The sequence below is a fragment of the Ahaetulla prasina genome, chromosome 4 (genome assembly GCF_028640845.1).
Source record: "Ahaetulla prasina isolate Xishuangbanna chromosome 4, ASM2864084v1, whole genome shotgun sequence".
Lineage (NCBI taxonomy): Eukaryota > Metazoa > Chordata > Lepidosauria > Squamata > Colubridae > Ahaetulla > Ahaetulla prasina.
Window position 1 is genome coordinate 117,898,873 of NC_080542.1, and position 26,229 is coordinate 117,925,101.

A 26,229-nucleotide genomic window follows, 5' to 3' on the forward strand; every position below is an offset into this window, starting at 1 on the left:
TGACAACCATGATCAGGAAAAGCAAACTACCCGTATCAATAAAAAAGCTTCAATCAAAAAAAAATCCCTCTGGAAAAGAAACAAAAAAGGCTTTGTAGCAAATTTCAAAAACCGCTACAGAAATATATGCAACCAAATAAAAACTGAATGCACAAATTACCACACCAAACAAGAAGAGGACCTTCTGCGCACAAATTCCAATCGTGCCTTTTATAATTTTGTTAACAATAAACTTAAGGACATAAGATCCATCCCACCACTAAAAGATTCTAACAACAAAGAATGCAATGACGAAACAGTTAAAGCCAACCTCTTCAACATATTCTTTGGCTCAGTTTTTGTTAAGAGCGATGACACATATCTGACATTCCACAATCGTACCAGCAATGAACATGATGACTTAACTCATATAGACTTCACAGAAGAAAATGTTGGAAAAGCTCTTCATAACATAAAACCATCGCTATCTATTGGACCCGATGGACTATGTGCCTACTTCTTAAAAAAACTTTCCACTAATATAGCAGAACCCCTAAGCATAATCTTTGATAAAGTTTTCACTACCAGTTCCCTTCCCAAACTTTGGTCACTGGCCACAGTCATCCCTATCTTCAAAAAAGGAGACCCCAGCTCAGTCAAAAACTATAGACCAATCTCTCTATGCTGCGTCACCTACAAAGTCATGGAATCAATCATCAACCAATCCATTACCTCACACTTAGAAGCAAACAACCTACTCTCCAATAAACAATTTGGTTTCAGGAAAAAATTATCATGCAACTTACAACTTCTCCACTGTAAAAACATATGGACTACAAATCTCGATCAAGGCAAAACAATAGATGCAATCTATATAGACTTCTGCAAAGCTTTTGACTCAGTAGTATACGATAAACTTATTCTAAAACTAAAATCCTACGGCATTTCAGGACCCCTTCACAAATGGATATCTGCTTTTCTGTCTAACAGACAACAAGTGGTCAAAATTGGCAATGCTCTATCAAATCCTGTTCCTGTCAAGAGTGGCGTTCCTCAAGGCAGCGTCCTTGGACCAACACTCTTCATACTATACATTAATGATCTTTGTGACCATATCTCAAGTAATTGTGTTCTCTTTGCTGACGATGTCAAACTATTTAACACCACTGATAATACATCTATCATTCAAAAAGACCTTGATCATCTAACCGCTTGGTCTAAAACTTGGCAACTCCAAATCTCAACCAGCAAATGCTCAGTCTTACATATAGGAAAAAAGAACCCAAACACTAAGTACTCGCTTGGTGGACATTACCTTACAGATGACCCCATCCCGTTAAAGACCTTGGAGTTTTCATGTCAAATGATCTAAGTGCCAAAGCCCACTGCAAATACATAGCAAAAAAGGCTCTAAGAGTTGTAAACCTAATCTTGCGTAGCTTCTTTTCCAAAAACACTACACTACTAACCAGAGCATATAAAACATTTGCTAGACCAATTCTAGAATACAGCTCACCTGTTTGGAACCCTCACCATATCTCTGACATCAATACAATTGAACGTGTCCAGAAATATTTTACAAGAAGAGTTCTCCATTCCTCTGTAAACAACAAAATACCTTATCCCACTAGACTTGAAATCCTGGGCTTGGAAAACTTGGAACTCTGTCGCCTTCGACAAGACCTAAGTTTAACTCATAGAATCATCTATTGTAATGTCCTTCCTGTCAAAGACTACTTCAGCTTTAATTGCAATAATACAAGAGCAACCAATAGATTTAAACTTAATGTCAACCGCTTTAATCTAGATTGCAGAAAATATGACTTCTGTAACAGAATCATCAGTGCTTGGAATACTTTACCTGACTCTGTGGTCTCTTCTCATAATCCTAAAAGCTTTAACCAAAACTTTCTACTATTGACCTCACCCCATTCCTAAGAGGACCATAAGGGGCGTGCATAAGCGCACAAACATGCCTACCGTTCCTGTCCTATTGTTTTTCTTTTCTTCTTCCTATATATATATTTGTTTTCTGATTCCCCTGCAACTCAGACTAATCTGAGCACAACCAAGCCCTCACCCAAACAGGACACACCCCCAGCCAATTAGAGCACAAAAAAACCCCCATCCAATCAGAGCACAGCCAAGCTCCCACCCAAACAGTTCAAACCCCCACTAGCAGTTAAAAAGGAAGAAACAGCTGCAATCACACATTGCTCCCAGAAGCACGAAGCTGAAGCCTGAAGATGACAAATGAGACTTCGTCGAAACGTCTCCAAGACACTTCCAATTTTACGCGGGAGAAAACCCGAATAACCAAAGACCTAAACATATATATATATATATATATATATATATATATATGTATATATATATATATATATATATATATATATATATATATATATGCTTATACCTTTATATACTATATAACCTATCTGTATGATAGTTACATATATTGTTGTGACAAAATAAATAAATAAAATAAGAAAATTGATATGTTGTGTGGATTCCAAATGCTTATAGAAATCAAACACATTGAAATAAAATTAAAGATTTTGCAAGTTCACCTGTCACAGCCTTATTGAATGTTTAATTCTGTGCAATTTACATCATGCAAATGCCATCAGTAATTAAAGGACGTAGATATTTCAAAAACGCTTATTTTAACTATTTCTTGATAATACAATTTTTCATTTGTAATTTACTTGTCTGGTTTGATATCACTTTAAGTATCTGTAAGAAAAATATGTAATAACATCTAATATTCCTTTTTTTAAAAAATGTCATTGTAGTTTATAGTGGAATGTCATGGGAACACACTACTTCCACAATTTTTGGGCATGTACCGGCTTACTGTTGATGGAATTGAAGTGTACATGATTGTTACAAGAAATGTATTCAGCCATCGTTTATCTGTTTATAGAAAATACGATTTAAAGGTAAGCACTTTTTTTCTATGGCATTACAGTAATTCTGTAAATAGTCAAGGAAGGAAGGAAGGAAGGAAAAAAGGAAGGAAGGAAGGAAGGAAGGGAGGGAGGGGCGGGAGGGACAATTCTATTAGATATTTTAAAGCTAGTAATTACAGTGCATTAAAACATTTCAACAAATGATATTTTTGAGATGTGTTTATTAAAATAACATTTGCAGCTTATCCAACAAAACCTTTTATGAAAATAACATAATGTGTGTTGTGGTGACTAGGCAGAGAAATGCTAGCTAAAGTAGCTGTGCTAATGCTTTCAATCAAAGCCATTTGAAAGGTTAAAAAAAATAGCTGAAGAGGCTATTTCATCCTTAATGCATTTTGTAGGCAGCTGTGTTCTGCACACAGATTTTTTCCCCCCAGTAATGAATAGAAGTACTTCAATAGATTAAAGCAGTATCCTGCATCATTTAATATTTAAACTATTTTAGCAAATGACTAAAAAGCCATACTAAGCCATTTCTATTTTTGTCACCTCTAAAATATATTTTAAATGGCAGTCCTATATCCATTTACTGGGAAGTAAGCCCCATTGATCTTACTTCCTCTGAGTGGATAAAGAGGTGATTATGCAGTTGTTGTTTGAAGTCTGATTGGTTCAAATTGGTTTACCATATCCTGCTTCATTTCCTTAGGCTTAGGGTTAGGAAGTGAGATGGCTAAGAAAAAAAAAACCCTTACACATGAGATTGATTGACTTCACAGTATTTTATTTGAAGCAGTTGATACATGCTGTACTAGCAAAAGAAAATATTGTATTTTCCCATATAATTTTTTTTAAAGATTCTCAGATTTGCTAAGAGAGACTGGTATAACTGCAGGCTATAGAATGTGATAGCTCAGTTTCTAGAATGTAAATTATCAATGTTTTATTTGTCAATGTTCTTTTAGAAATATCATAATTAACAATTTAGCTGGGTGTTCAAAAAGTCACTATCAAGTTTATTTCACATCCTTGGATGTGAAAGTGTGCCATTTTCTCACTTCAGTAAAAATTTCTGTCCCTCCATCAACCATGAATAACAGTCTTAAGATTTTAGCTCTTGGACGTATAAATATTATTCAAGTGGAAATCAAAGCCATTTCATTAGATGTGGCCTAGAATTTACTAGTGAAAGTTCCCAGAGGAAAACTAGGATATCCCACAACAATTTATTCAGCAACCGTTCAAAGTTACAATGGCATTGAACAAATGTTGGTTACGATCAGTCCTCAAGAGTTCCAGCTGTCCCAGCACCCCTGTGGTCATGATTGCTATCTGGGTGCTTAGCAACTGGTTTGCCCTTACACTTACTACCAATTGTAGTACCTGAGATCATATGGTCACCATTTGTATCTCTCCCTATTACTTACCTAGAATGTCAGTGGGGAAGCCAGCAGGGAAGGGGTAAGTGTCCCCCACCCACACACTCTTTTCCAGCCCTTTTCCACTCGTGCCACACCAGCCACTTTCACACCATTGCTCACTTTCCCCAACCACTTTCACGCCATTGCTCACTTTCCCCAACCTCAGCGCCCACACACTCTTCCTTCCTTACCTGCATCTTTTCTGCATACCCTCATGCTCTTGATTATTTGACCACAGTTGTTCCTTGAGTAATGACTGTTCATTCAGAAACTCTTTGAAGTTATGGCTGCACTGAACAAATGATTCTTAGGCCCAGTCTCCAAAGTTACATCCATTGCAGAGACCCTGCAATCACATAATCAAAATTCAGGTGCTTGTTAGTCAGTCTGCACTTATGACTAGTGGAGCACTTCAGTTCATCCCATCTGCCAATCTCCCTCCCAGCTCTGCCCTTTTGGCTGTTGTGGCAGTAGTGGGACTGAAGTAGAGGCCCGGGTCTTTAGTGGTATAAGCTGACAGCCGCCACCTCTGGGCTTCCACTTCAGCCCTGACACTGTCGGCACTGCCACCATGTGTTTTTTCTCAATTCCCATGGGATTAAGCCATGGCTAGCCATAGTACAGAGCCTCTGTGGTACCCACATGCTTTCACCATCTTCCTCCCACAGCTGGCAAGGCACAATCAGTCTGTCCCTAGACTGGGCACACTAGGCTCTCTTCCCAAGGCAGTGTATGCTATTCTCCAAATCACCAAATCTCCAAATTCTCCAAATCACATGGGCCTTGAGGTGCTTTGGAAAGGCTTGAGATCATGCTTCATGACTGCATTGGTTATTAGCGGAAGTTCTCGTCCTGATTGCTATTGTTAACTAAGGACTACCTGTACTCCAAAAATGCTAGCAGGAAAATGGCAGTTTACCTTTTGAACTTTATTATGATGCTACTTGTGACAATATTAAATGAGAGATAGGTGCCCCCCCACACACACACACACACATCTGCTTTTGGTAGCTGGTATAAGAGTCAAATACAATGGTATAACTTTTGGTAACTGTTGCTATTTTAATTTTCACACCTATAATTCTTTATTTTGAATTAATATAAAATATTAAATTGCACTATCCTCTTAATATCAACATTTTAAAATATTTGACACATATTTGACTGGTTAATTGATCTCTAACATGTTGGATTCATTTTATAAAATGTATGCTTAATCTTTTTTTAATAACAAACTCTACTGTATATCATTTTGCAAGTGAATTACAATCTAGGAAGTGGGATAGTTGGGGGGGGTAGATACATGCTTATACAATGGACATATCTGTACTGATTGTAAAACAAGGTGACAACCCTTTTATTAATACCAGTACTTTAAATTCCTTCCAGAGGTGTAAGGAAAACCACTAAAACTCTCATGTTTGAACAGGCTGACGTTTAAGATATATCTATAGAAACAGATTAATGCATGTAATAGTTTATAATAATTATGTGTGACTTTTACCAGAGCATTACTAACGAGGGAACACTTCCTCTGTTGAAGAATGGTTATGGTTGACATGCTAGTAGCTAATAGACTCCAGATGCTTAGAGTTAGTAGAAGAAAATAGTATAAGGACCAGGAAAATCCAAATCTCCATGAAGATAAATTTCTTTTCTTATTATGTTTTAATGTAGTATGTTTGAATTTTATATTTCTTCATAATACAATACAGTAAGTTTGAGGGACTAGAATGAGTTGATGGTGAAAACATTTCTTTAAGTTTGTTATTCAATATTGTTCTAGTGACAAAATGTGCTGTATTTTTCTTTCAGGGCTCAACAGTTGCAAGAGAAGCTAGTGACAAAGAAAAGGTGTGGCAAAGTTATATTTATATACTTAGTCATCTGCCTTCAAGTTGTAAGAAAGGACAAATTTATGTTAGTTGTGGAGTATTATTCTTGGCAACTTTCTTAGGTGCAATTCTATACCTACTTAACTAGTATAAGACACACTGATCTCAAATTAAAACCAAACCCATGTGAGGCTTTTTCTTGGTGGCAGACTGCATCCAGTATGATTTTACTTTAATCAAATCTTATGTATTTTGTGAGATTATAACTTTAATTTTTTTTTCTAAGCCGTACTAGAAACTTCCTGAAAAATGAAGTGTAAATAAATTATTCCAGCTATTGTCAATGAAAGCAGTCATGAAAATGTTGAGAATGGAAAAAAAAATACTTAAAACTATTTATAGATATAAAACGCCTCAATTGTTTCGGCAAAAGTACTAGAATTCAGAAGCTATAGATTAAAAAACACACATTTCAATTTAATATGAGGAGGTCCCGTTTTTATAGTAATGCTTGTCAAGAGTTTAAATTTTCTGAATTCTTCATTTATATTGACCTAGAATAGTCTTCTTCAATCTGATTGCCTCCAGATCACAATTTTTTGAATTCTCATCTAATATAACCTGGATTGTGGTTCTTAGACTATACCTTGGAGAAGGCTGAGTTGAGTATTGTGAAGAACCAGTTAAACTGAATCCAAAAGTGATCACCTGCTTGTTAAAATAGAAACCCCAAATCAATTTCCTATTGTGAGGCTGTCCAGACTATTGTGCAAATGATTGTGGGTAATCATTACTAACTGAGTTACTTCTGAACATAATGGGGGTTTTCTTTTCATTGTGACAGTTTGACAGTGATAATATTAACTTTATCAAAACATATATTTGAACATAACCCACATCTTGGTTTGGAGAAGAGTGATAGGCTTCCACAATCATCAGATTCTGACAGCCAATGCTTTGATTTTGCTTAGGTCATTTTTATAGTAGTGTAAAATGAGTAATGAGTAATCTGGAGCATTTTGTGGTTCTCTTTCTCTCCTAGGAGTTCTATAGTGTGACATAGATGACTATAGTTATAGTGTACAGTTATTTATGATTGATGATTGAATTTCTTGCTAGTGAGGGACTTGTGCTCCAATATATACAGCTGCGTCTTGGGTCCTTTTATCTTTTCTGTTGTACCAAATATTAGCTCTTACTTAAAGGATATATTTCCACAGCTTTTTCCCCTATACTTTGCTTCTTGTATTGCATGAAATGTACACTAGTATATATTAAAATATGTTTAATGCAGTCATAGAATTAGAACAAGCAGTTAGGCCATCAAGTGCAAGTCTTTTCTTAGGTAAAAATTCAGATTAAAGTTTTGATGACAATAGCTTTTTGTTATTGATTCTTCATAATCAGTAGTTTGGTCAGGTTGGGTTTAGCATTGTGGCCGTCTTTTGATAAGATGTCATAAATAATTCAAAAAGAAATATTTTATGGTAATTTATCATTCACAATATTCCCTTAATGTTTTTTTTCATAATTATATCACTCTTATTTTTAATTTTCTTTGCCTACAGTGCAGCTTTTTTCCACAAAACTATGTACAAGAAAATAATACAATTATTTTATTAATAATTATAAAATAAATAATATTGTCCTGCTTAGGGGTCATATTTTATGATCCCTAAGCAAGGCATAAAATCAGTTTAACAACTCCACACTTTGAATCTTTCATTAATCTTTGTTGCATCTTCTTATCATGATAAATTGTGGGCAACTTAAGCCTCAGATCAGAACTTCTGGGATAGCACACATTTTAGCAGAGCATCTGAACAGGATTGCCTGGTTTGTTACTTGCAGAATATTTTATGAGTTATGTATTTGGAACATTTTTTTGCTAGTTCCTGCCATGCAAAATATGATTTGATGTTTAAACTGTCAGCTATGTTTTAATTAATGAATAGAGAAATGTATCAAACATTGATTTTATAGATCATAATGTTTTGTAGCTTAGTAATGTAAGCAAATGAAAACACACAAGGGCTCTGTTAACAAAAGAAGAAAATAATATGCTAATGTATTTGTTTTTTATCTTATGTTTGAAAAAGGTACACTATAGTCTGGTGCTCTGGCTCTATAATGCCCCCTGGTGGCTGTTATTTTGCATTTTGATGTCTGCATGATTAGTTATTGACATTTCATTATTCTGTGGCCTTCATTGTTTTGAAATGACTTTTGCTTATTTGTTTGTCTTAGGCCAAAGAACTGCCAACATTTAAAGACAATGACTTCATTAATGATGGTCAAAAAATTTACATTAATGAAGCCAACAAAAAGATGTTCCTTGAAAAGCTTAAAAAGGATGTTGAGGTAAGAATTCTAAACAAAGGCACTATCTTTGCCGGAAACACTTATACAGTTGTACCACCTAACTGATATGGCTGTTAACTGAAATATTTCAATATGTTCCTGTAAAGATACATTCAATATATGTATATTCCTTGAAAAATTGCTTTGGACCTGCTTTGCGGACAGCATCTCTCTCTGGTGTTCATTAAAAGCAGCCACAATATTGTGAGTTAATGAAAACAAGAAAAAGGCAGACTCCTTTCATGAATATTAAAACTATGCAACGAATCAGGGAAGACAGAATTGATACCAAAAAGTTGGCACATCGCTCATGACCGTGAGTGACAGGAATGAAGCTGAAGGACCTTTGCTGTCTGCACTGTCTAGGATTCATCGTATTGATTTAAACAAGCTGGTAATAAACAGTAAATCCCCGCCTTTGGTCAAAAGCTTCAGATCTCAAACTGAGATTGATCATTTTGGTTTAAATCCTGCTTTGTTCCCTGAAATATAAAATGATTCCTCCCTTATGAAAAGATGTAAAGTTCTGTTATCGCTATGAAATAATAACTCTGCCTCTATTCTTAAATACCTGAATATTCCCGGTATTTTACTTTGGATTGTTAATCTGCACTATGAATATTTGGTGATGTGCCTGTGAAATATGGATCAAATTGTCTTTCCACTGTTTAAATCTAGTGGGTTCTTAAATGATCAGCCATATAATTAGTCTTTTGGTGATTAGTGCAGCATTCAAGCATACAAGAGCTTTGATGGCACAGTGGTTAGAATGTAGTAAAGGTAAAGGTTCCCCTCGCACATATGTGCTAGTTGTTCCCAACTCTAGGGGGCGGTGCTCATCTCCGTTTCAAAGCCGAAGAGCCAGCACTATCCGAAGACGTCTCCTTGGTCATGTGGCCGGCATGATTAAATGCCAAAGGCACAGGAAACACTGTTACCTTCCCACCAAAGGTGGTTCCTATTTTTCTTCTTGATTTTTTACGTACTTTTGAACTGCTAGGTTGGCAGGAGCTGGGACAAGTAACGGGAACTCACCCCATTACGCAGCATTAGGGATTCTAACCGCTGAACTGCCAACCTTTCGATCGACAAACTCAGTGTCTTAGCCACTGAGCCACCATGTCCTGCAGGCTAACTCACTATTCATTTCAGGTGTTCGATTCTGAGCAGCTCAAGGTTGACTCAGCCTTCCATCCTTCCGAGGTCGGTAAAATGAGGACCCAGATTGTTGGAGGCAATGTGCTAACTCTGTAAACCACTTAGAGAGGGCTGTAAAGCACTGGGAAGCTGTATGTATGTCTAAGTACTGTTGCTATTCCTTAAAATCCCTATAGAAATATTATATTTGTATGTAAGCAATTACTGTAAGTTTAGATTCTCAAGTTGATAAAGGTTAGGAATGCATCATATAATTTATTTTAGATTCACCATATTTTTTTTAAAAAATGTTTGCTGAGAATTAGATAGATTAGTAACTTTGCTCCTGCAAAAGATTGTTTTTTCCCATCAATTAAATTTCAGTTTAAATGCATTTTATTTTTCACACTGACTATATATTTTATTTTTTAGAGATTTTCCTCAGTCTGGTATGGTCCTGGTGTGTTAGACTTCAGTTTCTATAATGCCTTGCCAATTTGTGATGAAAGCTGGAAATTATGGGAAGTCTGAGTTGAGCAATAAATCTCAAAATCATAGTGTTGTTTCTTTTTATGGGAGCAGATGCATTTTCTGGAGCTGTCTGATTATTCATTTAGTTTTCTGTTTGCATTCTGATGTGCTCTAACTAATCAATATGCTTTCATTTCCTTAATGTATAAATAGCTTGTATATCAACATTTCTCTTAGAAAGCAGGGGAGGAACTAAATATGATACTGTTCCAGTCTTTCTTTCAGGATTGACTTTCAGGGCCCAAGTAAGCCTGATATTTTTTCCTGTGACCTTCTGTGGCTGGTACTTTTAACAGGTAGCTGATATGGACGGGAAGGAATTAAAATCAGATTAGGGCTATAGCAAAGAATTGAGTTTGTCACATATCCAATTTACTTCACTTGCACCTGCTACCAAAATGAACTGAAACATGGGGCCTTGGTATACCAGCAGTTCTTCAGATATGACAGATTACTTAATGAATGTTCAGTTACAAAAGACATCCCCAAATTACATAATCTTTATTTCAAAGTTACAAAGGTTGCAGTGCTTCTATGGTTATTCATCATTAAAACTGACCACAGGGATGCTGCTGTGCCCTCTGTCTCTGTCCCCCATCCCACCCTGCCATAACTCCACAGTGCTTGGGCCTATCACCCATTGCACTTATCTTTTGGATCTCTCCAGACCTCATGTTGGGGAAAGAGGGCTGGCCACATGTCCCTGGGCTGTGCAGAGGTGACCCAAAGGCAGCTGCCATTTTGTCCTATCAACTTGTAGGCAGTGAAAAAATTGTATCCCCCCAGACAAACTGTTTCATTTTGTTGCCTTAACGAGAACTGTACAGAAGCTTCTGAAGGCTATAGAAAGCTTCTGCAGCACTGTGCAGCTCTCATTAAGACAACAAAATGAAGCCGTTTGTTTCCAGACTGCATGGCAATGATCCGAACTTAGTTTTGTAGCTGGGACAAAATGTTGGCCACTTCCAGAACTGTACCACAAAGTCACACAAAGAAGCAATCTATTCCAATATTCAGGAAGCCTCAGAACTCTTCAAAGGATAAGTGAGGAGGAGGGTGTTTGTCCTGGTCAGGTCCTGGTCAGGGAATTAGGCCTAAAGCCCACCTGACCTGATGGGAGTGTGAAAAGACCTGTGGAGACCCAAGAGAGTAGAGCACAGGGTAGGGGGTGAAAGAGGCCTTGAGAGGGCCAGGGCATGTGGACCTGTGTCTGTACTAGGCTTCCAAGGGCCTCTTGCACCCCTGAGTCATCTGATTCTTTACTTAATGGCCCAGGCATTCGTTTATGGTGGGTCATTAGATGAGATATTTCACCTAACAATCATTGTGACATGCGACCATAATGGGCAGATCCATTATGGACATAATCTTGAGGACTACCTGTGGTGGAGACATCAACATTGCCAATTATGGATTGTGGGAACAGAAATCCTACAGGTCTGAGCAGACATCATATTCAACTGCTTTAACTTTACCCGTTACATTCTTGAAATAATTTTTGCGTCTTTCATTAAACCCCACTTTTTAATTTTCACTTGAACAAATCTATGCTAGTACAAACTAACATTTAATGTAGTAAAGTTATTGTTTTCTGATCGATAATGGATTCCTTTTTTTCCTGTTATTGCTATGTAGTTCCTTGCTCAATTAAAACTCATGGATTACAGCTTGCTGGTTGGAATTCATGATGTTGAACGAGCCGAGCAAGAGGAAGTAGAATGTGAAGAGAATGAGGAAGAGGAAGGAGAAAGTGATGGGACTCACCCAGTTGGAACACCTCCAGATAGCCCAGGAAATACACTGAACAGTTTGCAGCCTTTAGCCCCAGGAGAATTTGATCCAACCATTGATGTTTATGGTATAAAATGCCATGAAAGTAAGTGGCTTTGCTGTAAATTCTTAGAGATGAAGGGCATTAAGGTTCCTGTGGAATCTCTGAGTTTTAAAAATGGATCAAAAATATGCTTTATGGAGTTTCTCCTTCACCCTAGTAGTTAAACACTAAGTTAACTAAGTTGAAACTAAGTTAATAGTATACAAAATTATGGAAATTCTGCAGCATAGAGTACAGCAATTTAGCTTTGTATTTATATATTTCAATTATATATACTTATCTCACAGGGTATCTCCAAGTGAGAACAGAATTAATACATTAAAGTACAATAAAATGTATAAATAATAATAATAATAACAAATTTATAGACAGAAAATAAAGCAGCTAAAGTGCTTTGGAACTTTAGAATTCAAACAAACAGGCACTTGCCACATAATATCCCAGACTTAACAATTATCAATAAGAAAGACAAAAAAGTCTGGGTAGTGAATGGGGTGGTACCTGGATGAAACAAAAGAGAAGAGAAAAAAACTGAAGAAAATCAGAAAATGCAAAGATCTGCAAATAGAGTAGAATCACTGGGGCAAAAGAAAGTAAAGATAGCATCAATAGTAATTGGAACCTTAGGTGCAATTTCTAAGAACAAGGTCCCCAATCTCCGGACTACAGACTGGACCATACAGATGGAGGTGTGCAGAGGACGAGTGAGCAAAACCAAAACTGTCCTCACTGGTCCGTGGAAAAATTGTCTTCTACAAAATCGGACCCTGGTGTCAAAAAAGTTGGGGACTGCTGATGTAGAGCAACACTTGAACACCATCAGCATTGACAAATTCATCATCAGTCAATTTCAAAAGGCAGCTTTATACAGAATAGCTTACTTTCTGCAACAATACCTCTAATACCATCAAATATCCACATCTGCCTATCCATCAATAGATGGACAAAAATGCCAAATCCAGTCTGAATATCTGACTGACTGGACAAATCAATAAAATAATAAATATAATAAAACTATAAAACACAATAAAAGAAAAGAAAAAGAAAAATCTACAGTTCATGACCATAATAATGTGATTTAGTTATTCCATCCTAAACCTCCATATTTGAAGGCAAATAGAATTATTTTCTGCAGCTAAAGGAAGTGGAAAAGTTAAGAAATGCTTAGTTAGTACTCCAGAAGAAGTACTTTTATTTTACTTAGAAAATTTATTTACTAAAGAATACTGTTTTCAATATTGTCAAATAAACCACAGCTATTAGTGTGGGAGGATAGAATAAAAAAACAACTCATTGCTTTGGCATATTTCCCAAAATTTTCAGTCTTTTCAGCAGAAAAGAAGCTCAGTTCCATATTCTATATTAACACAAACCTATTTCTATTATCATTGTTTAGAACAATTTTTTCTATTTTCTTTTCTTTAGAAATTTTTTCTTTTAAAAAATTGTTCTAAATAATAATAATGTAAATGGGTTTGTGTTGCTGTCTTGATCTGTGTTCATATAGCATTTCAAAATTGGCAGATTTAATCCAAGTGAGGTATATTAAAGCAAAATAAATAGCATCTTTCTGTTTTTCGTTAAATCTTTGTTCCATTGTCAGTGTATTTGTGACAGTCATGTAAGTCTAATTGGGAGCAATCTATTTAACTTTGTTGAAGCTTTCTTCCAATTATGATTACAGATTAATGTAGAATTCAAAAGAGTACTGCAAATTAAGACAGGAGTCAGAAGTATGGTACATCATATGTAAACCCAATCTTCACATTCTTAGTCCTTGACATTGCTTAAACATGTAGATGTGTGCTCCAACTTCTTTCAGTCCCAATCATTTTCTTTAGCAGATGGGTCAGAACTGAAGCCCTCATAAATGTGATAATTTTTAACAAAATAAAAAATTTCAAACCATCTTTTAAAGGAAGTTGATTAACAAAAGAACTCTCTTTGAAGAATTGCCTTTTTTTAAAAAAAGTTGGCTCCATAGTGTTTAGCATTTCAAATATTGAAACCATTATATATGCATTAACTTAGGAGCCAGTTTGGAGTAGTAGATAAGGCACCAGATTAGAAACCAGAAGATTGTGAGTTTTAGTCCTACTTTAGGCATATATCCAGAGTAATGCAGTGCCACCCAGTCTTTCTCAGCCCTAGAAAGCAAGTAAGGGCAAGTCACTTCCAAAATCTTGCCAAGAAAGCATCAGGGGATTGTTTCTTGGAGAAGAACATTGGCTCAAATCAACACATAAATACATATTTTTATTTATGTCAGCTCTGTAAGATACAATATATATGTGATATTAGTAATTCATTGAGTTACATTGTTCAAAATGCATGCTAGATCTACAAAATTATCTAGAATAACATCCACCCAATGTATGAATCCATTATTGCAGCATCTGTAAAGATGGCCATCCAGCTTCTGTTTAAGCATCTCTAGCCAAGGGGAGTTCCCTACATCCTGAATAGTCTTCTCCATGTTGAACATCTTTTCATGTTAGGAAATTCCTCCAGATATCCAGCTAACATTAAAATCCACTGTTTCTTTTCCTTCTTCTGGAACAGCTCTAAACAATTCTTCCGTCTTGTACATGACAGCCCTTCAGATAGATGAAGACAGCTGTCCTATATCCCTGCAGTCTTTTCTTCAGACTAAACATACCTAACCCCTCCAAATGTTTCTCAGGTTTTTCCTTCTGGTACCTTATCATCTTGGTATACTTTGCAGTCAGGATTATCTTCTCTTATTTTTAGGAACTCCTATCTTAGCTGTCTTCTATCAAACCAGTGCAATCTAAACATTTATTGGTGGAATGTGCACAGATTTTCTTGCAGTTTAAGGTTAAATTTTAATCTTATATACCACCTAGAATCACATATGTGAGATGTGTGGCTATATAAATCAAATAAATAGAATAGAATAAAAAGTGCTGACTTCTACCTGCCTTTTATAGCCAGGTACAGCTGATTTTAAGAGGTTTAATAAAATGTATTATATTTGAACTCATCCCTCCACCCACTAACATATCATTACAATACTCTCTATTGTCAGACTTGAGGTACTTTTGTTCAGACTGATTATGTGGGTTCAAATTCAAAGTGTGAATTTGTTGAAGCAATTATCCCAATTTATATTTGTTTATTTAACAATCTCCCTAGGTACGGTTTAATTTTATTTCCCCATCTCTTCCCCACCCCCTTCCCCACAGATGCAGCTAGAAAAGAGGTATACTTCATGGCTATTATTGACATTCTTACTCATTACGACGCCAAAAAGAAAGCTGCCCATGCTGCAAAAACTGTGAAACATGGGGTGAGTAGGCCTCCACTCCGACAGTGTCCTGTCAAGGATTTTCAGGGGTTGGACTATTAAAGGGTTTTCAAATAAAGATGCTTACATTCCCTTGGCTCTCTATATCTGAAGGCCTATCTACAATGAGGAGAAATCACATGTGAGAGAAATTATCACTTTGTCTCACAAAGCAGTCATGCAAATATAGCTCAGTTAACTTTGGAAATTTGTTATTGAGTGACAATGAACCATTTTCAAATTACATTTCCTTCTGAAGAGATTTTGTCTTTTACTAATGAGACTCCTATAACTAGGCTATTATAAACCCTAAATAATTTCTGGAAATAGTTTGAAAACCTGTAAAGTAGAATCTTCCTTGCAGAATAGAGAATGCAGTTTTCATTGGTTCAAGAATCACCCCAACTTTTGAAAACTTGTTGAAGATTTCTCTCAAACTTCTGTCAAAGGGAGGGCTATGATCCATATGGAGAGTGTGGAGGTTTGGGTTTTATTAAAAGGTAAATTAAGTAATTTAAGTCCCCACAAAGTTTATTGATACTATTTTCATCCTGCCTTCTTCAGGTCACCAGAATATACTTTTTGTAATCCAGTACCAAATCAAACTTTTAAAAGTCAGTATATTGTAAATGGTATGCCTTATTATATGACAGTCAACACTTATTCACATAAAAGTGCAATTACAATAGAATAAGATAACAGATTACAATAGATAGATCTTGAATGAATGTTTGCTTCTTTCAATTTCTCTGGTATTTATCTAATAAGAGTATCTTAGGAGGTTCTACCTCAGCGTCCTCCCTTCATCTCTCCTCTCTTCTCCCCTCCCTTCCCTTCCCTCCTCCCCTCCCCACCTACCTTTCCTCTCCCCTGGATAAACACTCTTCCTAACAAATCAACTATTTGCTATTTGCTATTCCTTATTATTTTTATGTTCAATGAATGTCTTAAGGTTCATGGCATTCAAAGCATTCTTTGCAATAAAGAGTATGTTTGAGATGCATACTAATTTTTCATTTTTTAAAAAAATAGACTGAAAAATAAAATTGGGTAGATTGTGGAGCCTTCGGGCACAAAGGAAAGTATATTTAGACAATCTTCTCCTATCCTAACCTGGAATTAGAATAGCTGAGCATAAATGAACACCAGATTGGGAAATACAAATGTAAGATACCCTAAACTTTTAACTTTAATTTGTGTCTCATCATCATCATCTTCTGGTTTTACAGGCTGGTGCAGAGATTTCAACAGTTAATCCTGAACAGTATTCAAAACGGTTCTTGGACTTTATTGCCAACATCTTAACGTAACCTAATGCTCTTTTGGACAGTATAAGGTCTGGAAGAAGCAGCAAATTGCTACAAGTGTGTAAGGGGTCTTTAAGAAAGCTTCTTTTAAAAGGAACTTGTTCTATCTTGCAGAAGGCAGCCCCCACCCCACCCCACCCCACCCATTTACATCTGCTGGCAAAGATGACTTACTGGGGTGAAATATTTGCTTTTACAGCTGCCTGATTATGCCCAGCATAGTTTTAGCTATTTCTGACATGTATGTGTGTGTGAGATTGTATGTGTGTATGAGTGTGCAAAAATGGATATAAACTAACTAATAATAACTAAAATAGATCAGCTCCTACTCAATGTGCATTGCAACAACACCTCTCTGTGGATATTAGCTGAAATAGAATGAATGGAAAAAAGATATTGTGGAAAGGGAAGAAAAATCTATGTGCATGTTGGGACCTACAATATTGGAATCAAAGCTGTAAACTGTGGATCAGTTTAAAATTTGAACTAAAAGAGGCAAGATAATATTGGTGGTAATTATGACTCTGATCTTATTGTGAATGTTACACTTAACAACCCTGCATGTTTGCACTCCTTAAGAATAATCCCCATTTGCTGGAAGCTTTTCCTCTTGGCAGTTTTTTTAAACCTATATTACTAAGTAAGCCCATTGCAACAGGAAAGAGTCTTCCAGCAACACAGAAGTTTGGCTCTTGTTTTATTAAATTCTGATGCCATAATCATTCTGTGTATTTGCCAAGGGCAAAGCTCATTTTGAGGGATAAGGGTGGGAAAAATATAGACTGTTTAATTGTCTTGTAACATGGAGATTTTCATTGTATGTTTATCATATAGAAACTGAGTATAGTATAAAGAAAATCAAATATGCTTTTTAGAAAAATTAATTTTGAGGGGCAATAATGGCATTTTTCCCACATGAACAAAGATGTAGAAAGGTGTGCTCATCTGTAAGAGATCAAAAGAAGACATTAAATGCTTACATGTGCTGTTTTTAAAATATTTTATTAAAATATTGTTTTCTAAGCCCTATATTTTATTGTTTACATTGAAAGGAAAACAGGGATGCTCTTGAGTTTGTTAGATAATCTGAAGTTTACATGTAAAGTTACTTTGCAGGACAGATAAAGTAATTTCTTGAATTGTAACATGCAGTAATGTATCAGAGCATATATTTTATTCACCCTTATGATAGAATCTTTTTTTTACAACAGTGACAGGCTGTTTTGAAGTATTTTAAATGCTATTTTAATTATATTAATTTAGCTTTGTGTCTCTCTAAATTATATTGTTTAAATGATTGCCTAAAACTCTGCTGTTCCCTACAATCTGCTGGTTTTTATTTTTGGAGGTTTTGAAAAGGACAGAATTAGAGATGCTTAATTATATTCTGTATGTATGACCTGTGCAAAAACAATGTGCCTTTTAAAATTCTTTGTTTAAGTAGACATTCATAGGCAATTTTTAAGAAGAAATAACACCCTGCAATTTATAATTTTATTCCTGGAGTGCCAGATTGCCTTCTCTATTAATATAATGACAGTACAGCTACAATTTCAGTTCACGTAACGTTAACTAGAAAATTCTGGTAAAATAACAACTGGTCTTGCAATCTTGTGTGGTCAGGAGCAATATCATCTCTGCTAATAACTGGGGGTTATTTTTTTTAAAGGTCTTATTACCTTTTTAAAATATCTCTCACTAGGTTTTCTTTTTTTCCCCATAATAATGCTTCAAAAATTGATAGTTTTTTTTAAAATAACTAATCTTATTCTTCCTCCTGACACCTTGTATTTGGTCTAGAAAAGAGTTGAGGACATTTCAAAGCTAGATGTGCGTTTGTGTGTTGATGCAAAAGCAAATTACACAGGCCTTCCAAACCATCCAATGGGAATTTATTAAATAAGGAGCTGATTAGAATTGGGGGGAACCTTGTATTAATGTACATAATATATATGCTAAAAGTGTTGGAATATCTTGCTAGAATCTGTAAAGACACCTGGAAGAGATTCCTGGCTGATCCTTTGAAGATCACTGGGATCTGCCAGTGTAGACAACATTCAACTGCTCCAGGATTCATTGTATATTTGGGCATAAAGCATTTTTTTAATTTAAAATACCAACAAAAATCCTGCTATCTCATCTCACTGCTCGGGATACTTCCCAACAAGCCATATAAACTATCAGTAACTGCATGAGGAAAGAGGCATAGTTTATATTTGCTTCACACCAGCTATGTTGTTCTTTTCCTTTGATATAAATGTCTACGATTGGTTGATTTTTGTTGCATAATGCTTCTGCTTTCAATATTTTAATGTATGACAGCTGTGGCACATCTGAATAATATATGCATTTCCTTAGCAATTCTAGTTTTATTTGATGTTTCAAAATATAAAGTGCTGTTTTAGGTTTTAATAATCCATTCATGCACATGATATTCAAAATCGCATCCTTCATTTTAGATAACATGGCAAAAGTTTTGAGTTAGGATAAAATGAACAGTGGTTAATAATTGATTTGAAGGGATAGAATGTACACATGTATTATTCCTAAATATCACATCTATTTTAGAAAATCCTTTGAACATATTGCTTGGGCTCCAATTTGTTTTTATAACATTCATGCCTTTAAACATTTTATTCTTTATAAATGAACTCCAAATTTCCACAGGGAAGATATTGTTGCTGTTTTATAGACCAGCTACTTCCCAATTGATACATGGCCACTAAATGAAGCGATACCTCTCTTCTTAGCTGAATTTCTACTGGTTCAATTGGATATGTAATGTAATTGGGTGGACAGTCACCATAAATGCTACTACCATGGGTGACTTTTCAGGATTATTAATAAATTTAACTAATTTTTATTGCATTACAGATTGTATTTTCTCATTTATATTAGTTTTTATAATCCTAGGCTCCTCGAATAAGGCTCTCTGACATTATGGGTTTATATGCTGCTTTGTGCTTCAGTGTAGACTAAAATGATAGATGTAGTTCTCTAATGACAAATGCTCCCACTACTAGTTCCTTTTCATATTCCCTCTTAAATTAATATACAAAAATAAGATCTGCACATTTTCTTAAGGTCAATGTACAAAAAGTAGAGCCAAAAATATTGGATCCTTTTATTTAATTGCATTTTTTTGTCCAATTTTGCAGTTTCGAGGGGAATCTGCAAGGTTTAAGGTATCCATTTCATCCTTTAAGAATTCTGAATGCCCAACTGGATCTCAACTCACAGTCTAGCTCCTAATATGCCGCATAAAGTGTGATGCAGCTCTTAGAGAATATGGTTCTCCAAGAACCATAGTTCATATTTCCAAATATTACCTTCATTTTGTTTCTTATCTCTCTCCATAACAAACATGGTATGTCTTTCAGTTTTCCACCCTTGATTTTGTGAAAGCATCATTCCCCCCCAAAAAAGAATGTTCGTTCTGCTTCATTTGTTATGTAGCCAGCGTTTCTCCAGGCCAATTTGTACCTGACTGGTTAATTATTATACTTATCCCCAATTCTGTAGTTGAGTATCTCCTTTTATCAGTAAGATAAAACAATGTCCTTCATAACTGGCAAAACTATATTAAAGGTTTAAATATGTATATAACCTATAAACATGGTTATTGCTCTTTTTTAAATGCATGACATTCTCAATAGTTCCTATAAGCTGATAGCCATAGGTCACATTGTTTCTTGGGAGCTTATATTTTAGCTTTTGCCACAATCTCTTTCTCTTTTTTAAACATTTGGGTATATTTATCTATTATATTGCTTTGTCATTTTATAACCAGGGCACTTAACCCTTCTTTTTCTAATTTCTTCCAAGTTCCAGTGTGTTTTTCACTCAGAATGCCATCTATAATGGATTTCTTATCTTTTTCCCTATTGTTGTTACAAAGAAATGTAGCCTTTTTCCTTTTGCGTTGCTTAGTTTGGTTAACCTATTTCAGGAATCCTATTGTTCTTGATTGAGCTCTATTTTCTTAATGATTTCTTACAGATGTTCAGGTATGTTTGAACCAATTAATGGTTTAACACTATGGGTCGTCCATCAGGTGAATTCCAAAATGGTTAATCCTTTGTTTTTCTAATTGAATACTGTTTCATTTAATTTTCAACTCAGTTCTTTGTTTAATGAAGTCTCCATCCTCAAAACATCATATGGAATGTCAGAGGACCTAGTTTGAAAGTGTTTCAGATTAGATCCTCTTGAATACCTCATGGCTGCAAATTGCAATAGCGCTTCTTTGGAGATACTATTAACTAGACACTCCCAAAATAACTCAGTATGTTAAGTGCCTATTACTATTGATAGTTTTTCTATTCTCACCTGTATTCTTCTCTCTCAGTTTCTTTGTTCTAAACTTCATCAGTCATAACTGCAGGTCCCCATTTAATATTTCAATTATTTTTGCTAACAATCCCAGTGTTTATTTATTTTTGAATAAGTCTTGGTGTTCTTTAAACAATAATTATTCTGTAGATAGAATGGACAATGTGTCCTATGTAATTTGGAAATCAGCAAAAGTACTTCGGAGAATGAAAGTAGCATCATTCTGTATCTGCCATTTGATCCCAGGAAAATGCATGGCTGTTTTAAAGAGCTGCCACAGAGAGTTTGTGCTACAGCATGGTTACAATATTTCTTTGGATCTAAACAGACTCCTGGTAGACAGCTTTAATATTGCCTTTGTCTGATTGCAAAAAACTTGGTTTATGCATTATGCTAAAACAAAATGTAATTGTTTGACTTTATGAACCCACTTTAATGTTTGTAAAACATATTTTATGGCTTAATATTTGGGTGGATTCAACCAGTAAATTACTCCATCCCATATTGGCTACTGCAGTTTAAGCTCTAATCTTGGAATTGACACTGGCAATATCCATCCAAATTTAAGCGCAACCTTCAATTATGTTAGAGATGTCTAATGAGTCAATAAATTGCAGTCCACTTTCCTATTCTGAATACAATATGGAAAAATATGTGTGTGTTTGAATTCAAGCTTCTGCATTCTGATTTATTGAGAGCCGTGTCTATCCGTGACAGAGCAACCACTTCCATTTTTAGTGTTGTCTGCTATTTATTTTATTTTCTCTTATGGGCCGATTTATTGTGAATTAGGTTGGTTTCACATGTTACTATTTACAAATTGTCAAATGGTGACTATTTACAAAGATGAGCTTTTGGTCATAGTTTGTTCAATTAAAGAGAATTATTTTCGCTGTAGTAATATACCTTATATAGAAACCTAAGCTAGCAGATGTTAATATACCATTACTATCAAACAGCTCATTGCAAATCTCACCACTCTTTAAAATTTAGATTCAAGTTATAAAGGTTACTGGGTTTGAAGTTCATAATTTATTGGGACTCTTAAGACAGTTCTTTTAAAACATTTTGTTAATTAATATTCAACCATCATGGAATCCATATATTGATATGTGTATTATTAATTACATAATTGACACAAATTTTTAGTTCACCAGATGGGCCATTTACAGGAGAATATATCATTCTGACTTGATTCCATGTATTTTTAAGTTTAACAAACAATTCTGAAAAGGAATCTGAAATTTAAAACTTGAGTGATATGTTCTACAATAGATCTAACTGAATGGTAGACCCTAGGATATTTTATTTTAGCAACCGTGAAAATATGTGAGCCAGGTTTACTATTACTTTTAACATTTATTCAATGTAGCACGATTATTAGAAGACAGGAATGAGATATATTTGGATAATAGAATATGCTAGGAATACCACTGTACATTAGGCATACCTAGATTTTTCTTATGATCTCAGTATGCCTGCCTCTAGATGTCCATTTAGTCTCCTTCTAGAATCCAGATTGGTTCTAAATTGTACCACCGTTTGATCCTCCTGGTGATGTTAAATAGTATTGTAATGTGTGTGTACATCTCTGTATTTTTCTGTATTAAGTTGATAACTGGCTTCATTTTTTATTCCTTCTTTCATACATGGAAAACTCCTGATCTCCAATATCATATGAATGTTATATTTCTTACAATACATAATGGCTTCTAAGTTTAATGAGACTACAAGAATATTTCTGGGAGACCATGTTACATTAAAGAGTAACAATTCCATTATAGCCAATTACCATGTGTGTTTTAATGAAATAAGTTCAGCACCCTTTTCTGTCTGTAATTGTCTTTGCCATTCATTATCTGTTAAACTGTTTGGAGAGGTGAGGAAGTTTCACATTGTATCACCTATCTCTAAAAAATACACTCTAGATATGAATAAGGCTTTATAAAATAAAGCACTTTTGATTTGCTAGGAAACCCTGTCTCTCCTTGTATTTGTATCCTTCGGACATTTATGTAGCAAATCCATAATAGCTCAAATTCTCATTGATTTACAGTTGATGGAATATCTTTCCTAAGCTTTGATATTAAATGTATTTTATGGTACACCATAATATTTATGCCAACTTGAAAGTGAGGACTACTCAAAGTTCATGATGGCAAATTGAGAGAAGATCTTTAAGGCCCTCCACTTTGTTGGAGAATGGAACTTGAAGGTAACTTACTATGAAGAAGGGGAAATAGTTTTCTGTGGAAATGGAATTATGTATCATTATGAAAATGTGCATATAAAGTAGGGGTGAAATCTAATTTTTTTTGCTACCGGTTCTGTGGGTGTGGCTTGGTGCGTGTGGCTTGATGTTCATGTGACTGGGCGGGCGTGGCCAACTTGACGTCACTCACGTTACTCACTATTAGAACCAGGAGCTCCACATTCTGTCTTTCACAGAATGTCATAGAAGCCAGGAGCTGCACCAAAGCACATTCTGCCTTTCTGAAGCCCCCAACACTTTGAGTTTCCATTTCAAGTGCCCAAGTAAACTTTGGAGCCTTCTCTTGCCCTCCTCTTCATCCCGGAGGGCTGTGCATGGCAGGCAGATGTCTGCAGCTGACAACTATAATGAATGTCCACTTGACCTCCCAAAGTACCACTGTGGCGAATAAAACAACCCCATTGCTCTGTGCCTCTTCCTGCAGCCAAACACACCCAGCCATGCGTGCCCTTTCCTCAAATGGGCTGTGCATGGGGGGCTTGGAGAGCAAATGAGCAAGAAAGCTCTCCAACCTGTTTTTGTGCATTTGTCTGAGGGACGGAGGGAGCGATCTGAAGCCTCGCCACCCAAACTTCTGGCAGCAGCAGAGGTAGCTACTGAGCAGCCCTGAGTCAGCCAGCTCCACCTGACCTATTCCCTGAGTCTCGCCGTTCTCCTTGCCCTCACCTCCCCCTCAAGCAGTGGCATTTCTTCTCTGCTTCTCTCCAGATGCTGGTGCGGGCACCATGGCTGCATAGCTTGTTGGGGCTGAGCAGGGAAGCCTCTGCTTGAGGGGGGGGCAAGTAAGCTGCTAGCTCCTTTCCCGCAGCCCTGCCGTGCTTAGCTGCCTTCCATGTGGGCTTCCGCTTGCCTGCCTTCACAAGCTGGACACCAGGAAGGCAGCGTGGAATGCAGTGTGGAAGGCAGGCAGGCATGGCAGGACTGCGGGCCGTGGACCAGTTTGGGGGTGTGGCCAGCCAGACAGTACTCCCAGTTCGGCAAACCAGCCCCAATCTCCGCTACCTACTCACCCGAGCCAATCCGAACCAGGAGCATTTCACCCCTGATATAAAGGTTTAATTGCACTATGCAATTCTGTTAAAATAGCTGAGTTGGTTCAAATGAGCTTATAAAGCATAATAAATATGTACAGCTAGATTGAAAAAGGTTGTTTAAAAAAATACTAGGAATACATTATTAAAATTCCCCAAGTTGACATATACACATCAGAGAGGGGTATTGATAAGATGTCTAAAGCAGTCTCCATTCTAAATACATGGTATAAAACCAAAGTCTGCCCCAAAGCAGAAAATGAAATCCTGATCAAGGCTCTTAACAGTAAATCTGTATATAAAACCCACATGTAACTCATTCCATTTTTCTTTTGGATCACAGTCCAAAAGATGCCATACAATGCCATACATTTGCATAAAATGTTAGTCCCACTTGGATGCTTGGTTTTTTACTCCTATTTTTATTCATTTTTCTTTGTCTCTCATATTTCCTCCTTCATTTAAAGCTTATTTCACAGATCAAGAACAACAGACCAAGAAAAATGGGGATGGAACAGAATAATTCCATTAGTACTGGTTTCATTCTACAATGACTAGTCAATAAGTTGTCCCCATATTTATAGTCTTTGCATTTTCCTAATAGTTGCTGCTGACTCCATAGGAGAAACTGTTTTGCTTTTCCTATATTCCTCAGGAATATCATCAGAACAAGAAATGATAGAAGTTAACATGTTCTTGATTTGCAGCCAGGTGATATGGGTAACTCCAGGAAACACTTGCCAATAATTCTGCTATATGGTCATCTAAAAAAAAATACTGATGAATTACATTCCAAGTATCGATCCCTTCTTGTGTGTGTGGTGCAGCTAAAGACCTGCAGCTCAGAGCACTGAGACTTTGTCACTATGACTATGACCAAAGTATCAGGTATTCTATCTCTGACTTTTCAAATTAGCCCACGTGTTATGAAGGGACTGAATTTGCCACTTAAAAGTCAGAAATTCATTATAATTACCACATGCCTATAATTTAATTATGTTTAAGTAACATAAGTTTAAGTTTAAAAAATGTAGTTCCTCTGCATTCATGATTTTCTTTGAATTGATTTTAAAACACCATTTTCTCCATTTGGTTAAGAAAAATATATTATCTGAGAATGTCTTTAAATAGTCAAGAAAGATCAGTAATAGTTTAGAAGAAAATGCTATTTCCTACAATGCATACAGTACTGGATAAATCTGGTATTTAGCAGTAGCTTACGTGGCTTTCAAAATGGGTAAAATAGTTCTAAATGAGAATCTAAGGATTGGATGGAATTTTGAGGGTTGGTAGCAATATAACTCTGAACACCAGTGTTAGCTACCTGCAACAGAACAGCAATGAAGAATGAGGCTCAATAGATGTTATTAACTATATAACATTCATGCTTTTGACCATGGTGCTGGAAGATTCAGCAGTTCTTGTGCTACAATTCCCTGTTTTTTCTCTAGAAAAGAATTGCAAACAGGAAAACTCCATGGACTCCTTTTTTGTTTGTTTCTTTTATTTAGAAAGAAATTTTGGCGGAGTAGTCCAAGGCAAAGAAAAGTCTAAAAATAGCTTGGTTTCTTAATAGATGCCAAGAAAGTTTCAGTATGTGTTTAGTTATTGAATTTCTATAACATCTAAATCCAAGAACCTGTTATTTCTTTCTATGCATTTATCAGGAAATGATTTCCAAGGTGTTCATGCTTAAATCAACCAACAACAAAATAAACTAAACTAAAAGCAAACATTCATACATGAAGTAAAGTAAAATGGCGATTAAAAGCAGGTTTAAAATAGTATAATCCTAAACCTTTAAATCCTAGAGGAATAAAATATTTACAATCTCTTCTTGGGAAATACATGTTCTGAAGCCTATGAAATGCAGAGTTGGTTTGGTAACATATTTGTTTCTGCCACACAAGTGAGATGCTCCAACAGGCTGATATGACATAAAACAGATCCTGTCAGAGTTGCAACAA

General features: G+C 35.8%; 1 protein-coding gene across 1 annotated transcript in view; it reads left to right on the forward strand.

Annotated features, from left to right (window-relative positions):
- Nucleotides 1-22,954, forward strand: part of PIP4K2A (phosphatidylinositol-5-phosphate 4-kinase type 2 alpha) — a 79,068-nt gene extending 56,114 nt beyond the window's left edge. Inside the window, exons 5-10 of the mRNA XM_058181162.1 lie at nucleotides 2,775-2,921; nucleotides 6,131-6,169; nucleotides 8,398-8,511; nucleotides 11,815-12,055; nucleotides 15,220-15,323; nucleotides 16,550-22,954. Coding sequence (XP_058037145.1) covers nucleotides 2,775-2,921; nucleotides 6,131-6,169; nucleotides 8,398-8,511; nucleotides 11,815-12,055; nucleotides 15,220-15,323; nucleotides 16,550-16,630 — 726 coding nt within the window. The 3' untranslated portion in view covers nucleotides 16,631-22,954. The remainder of the gene's footprint in view (nucleotides 1-2,774; nucleotides 2,922-6,130; nucleotides 6,170-8,397; nucleotides 8,512-11,814; nucleotides 12,056-15,219; nucleotides 15,324-16,549) is intronic.
- Nucleotides 22,955-26,229: the final 3,275 nt, after the last annotated feature.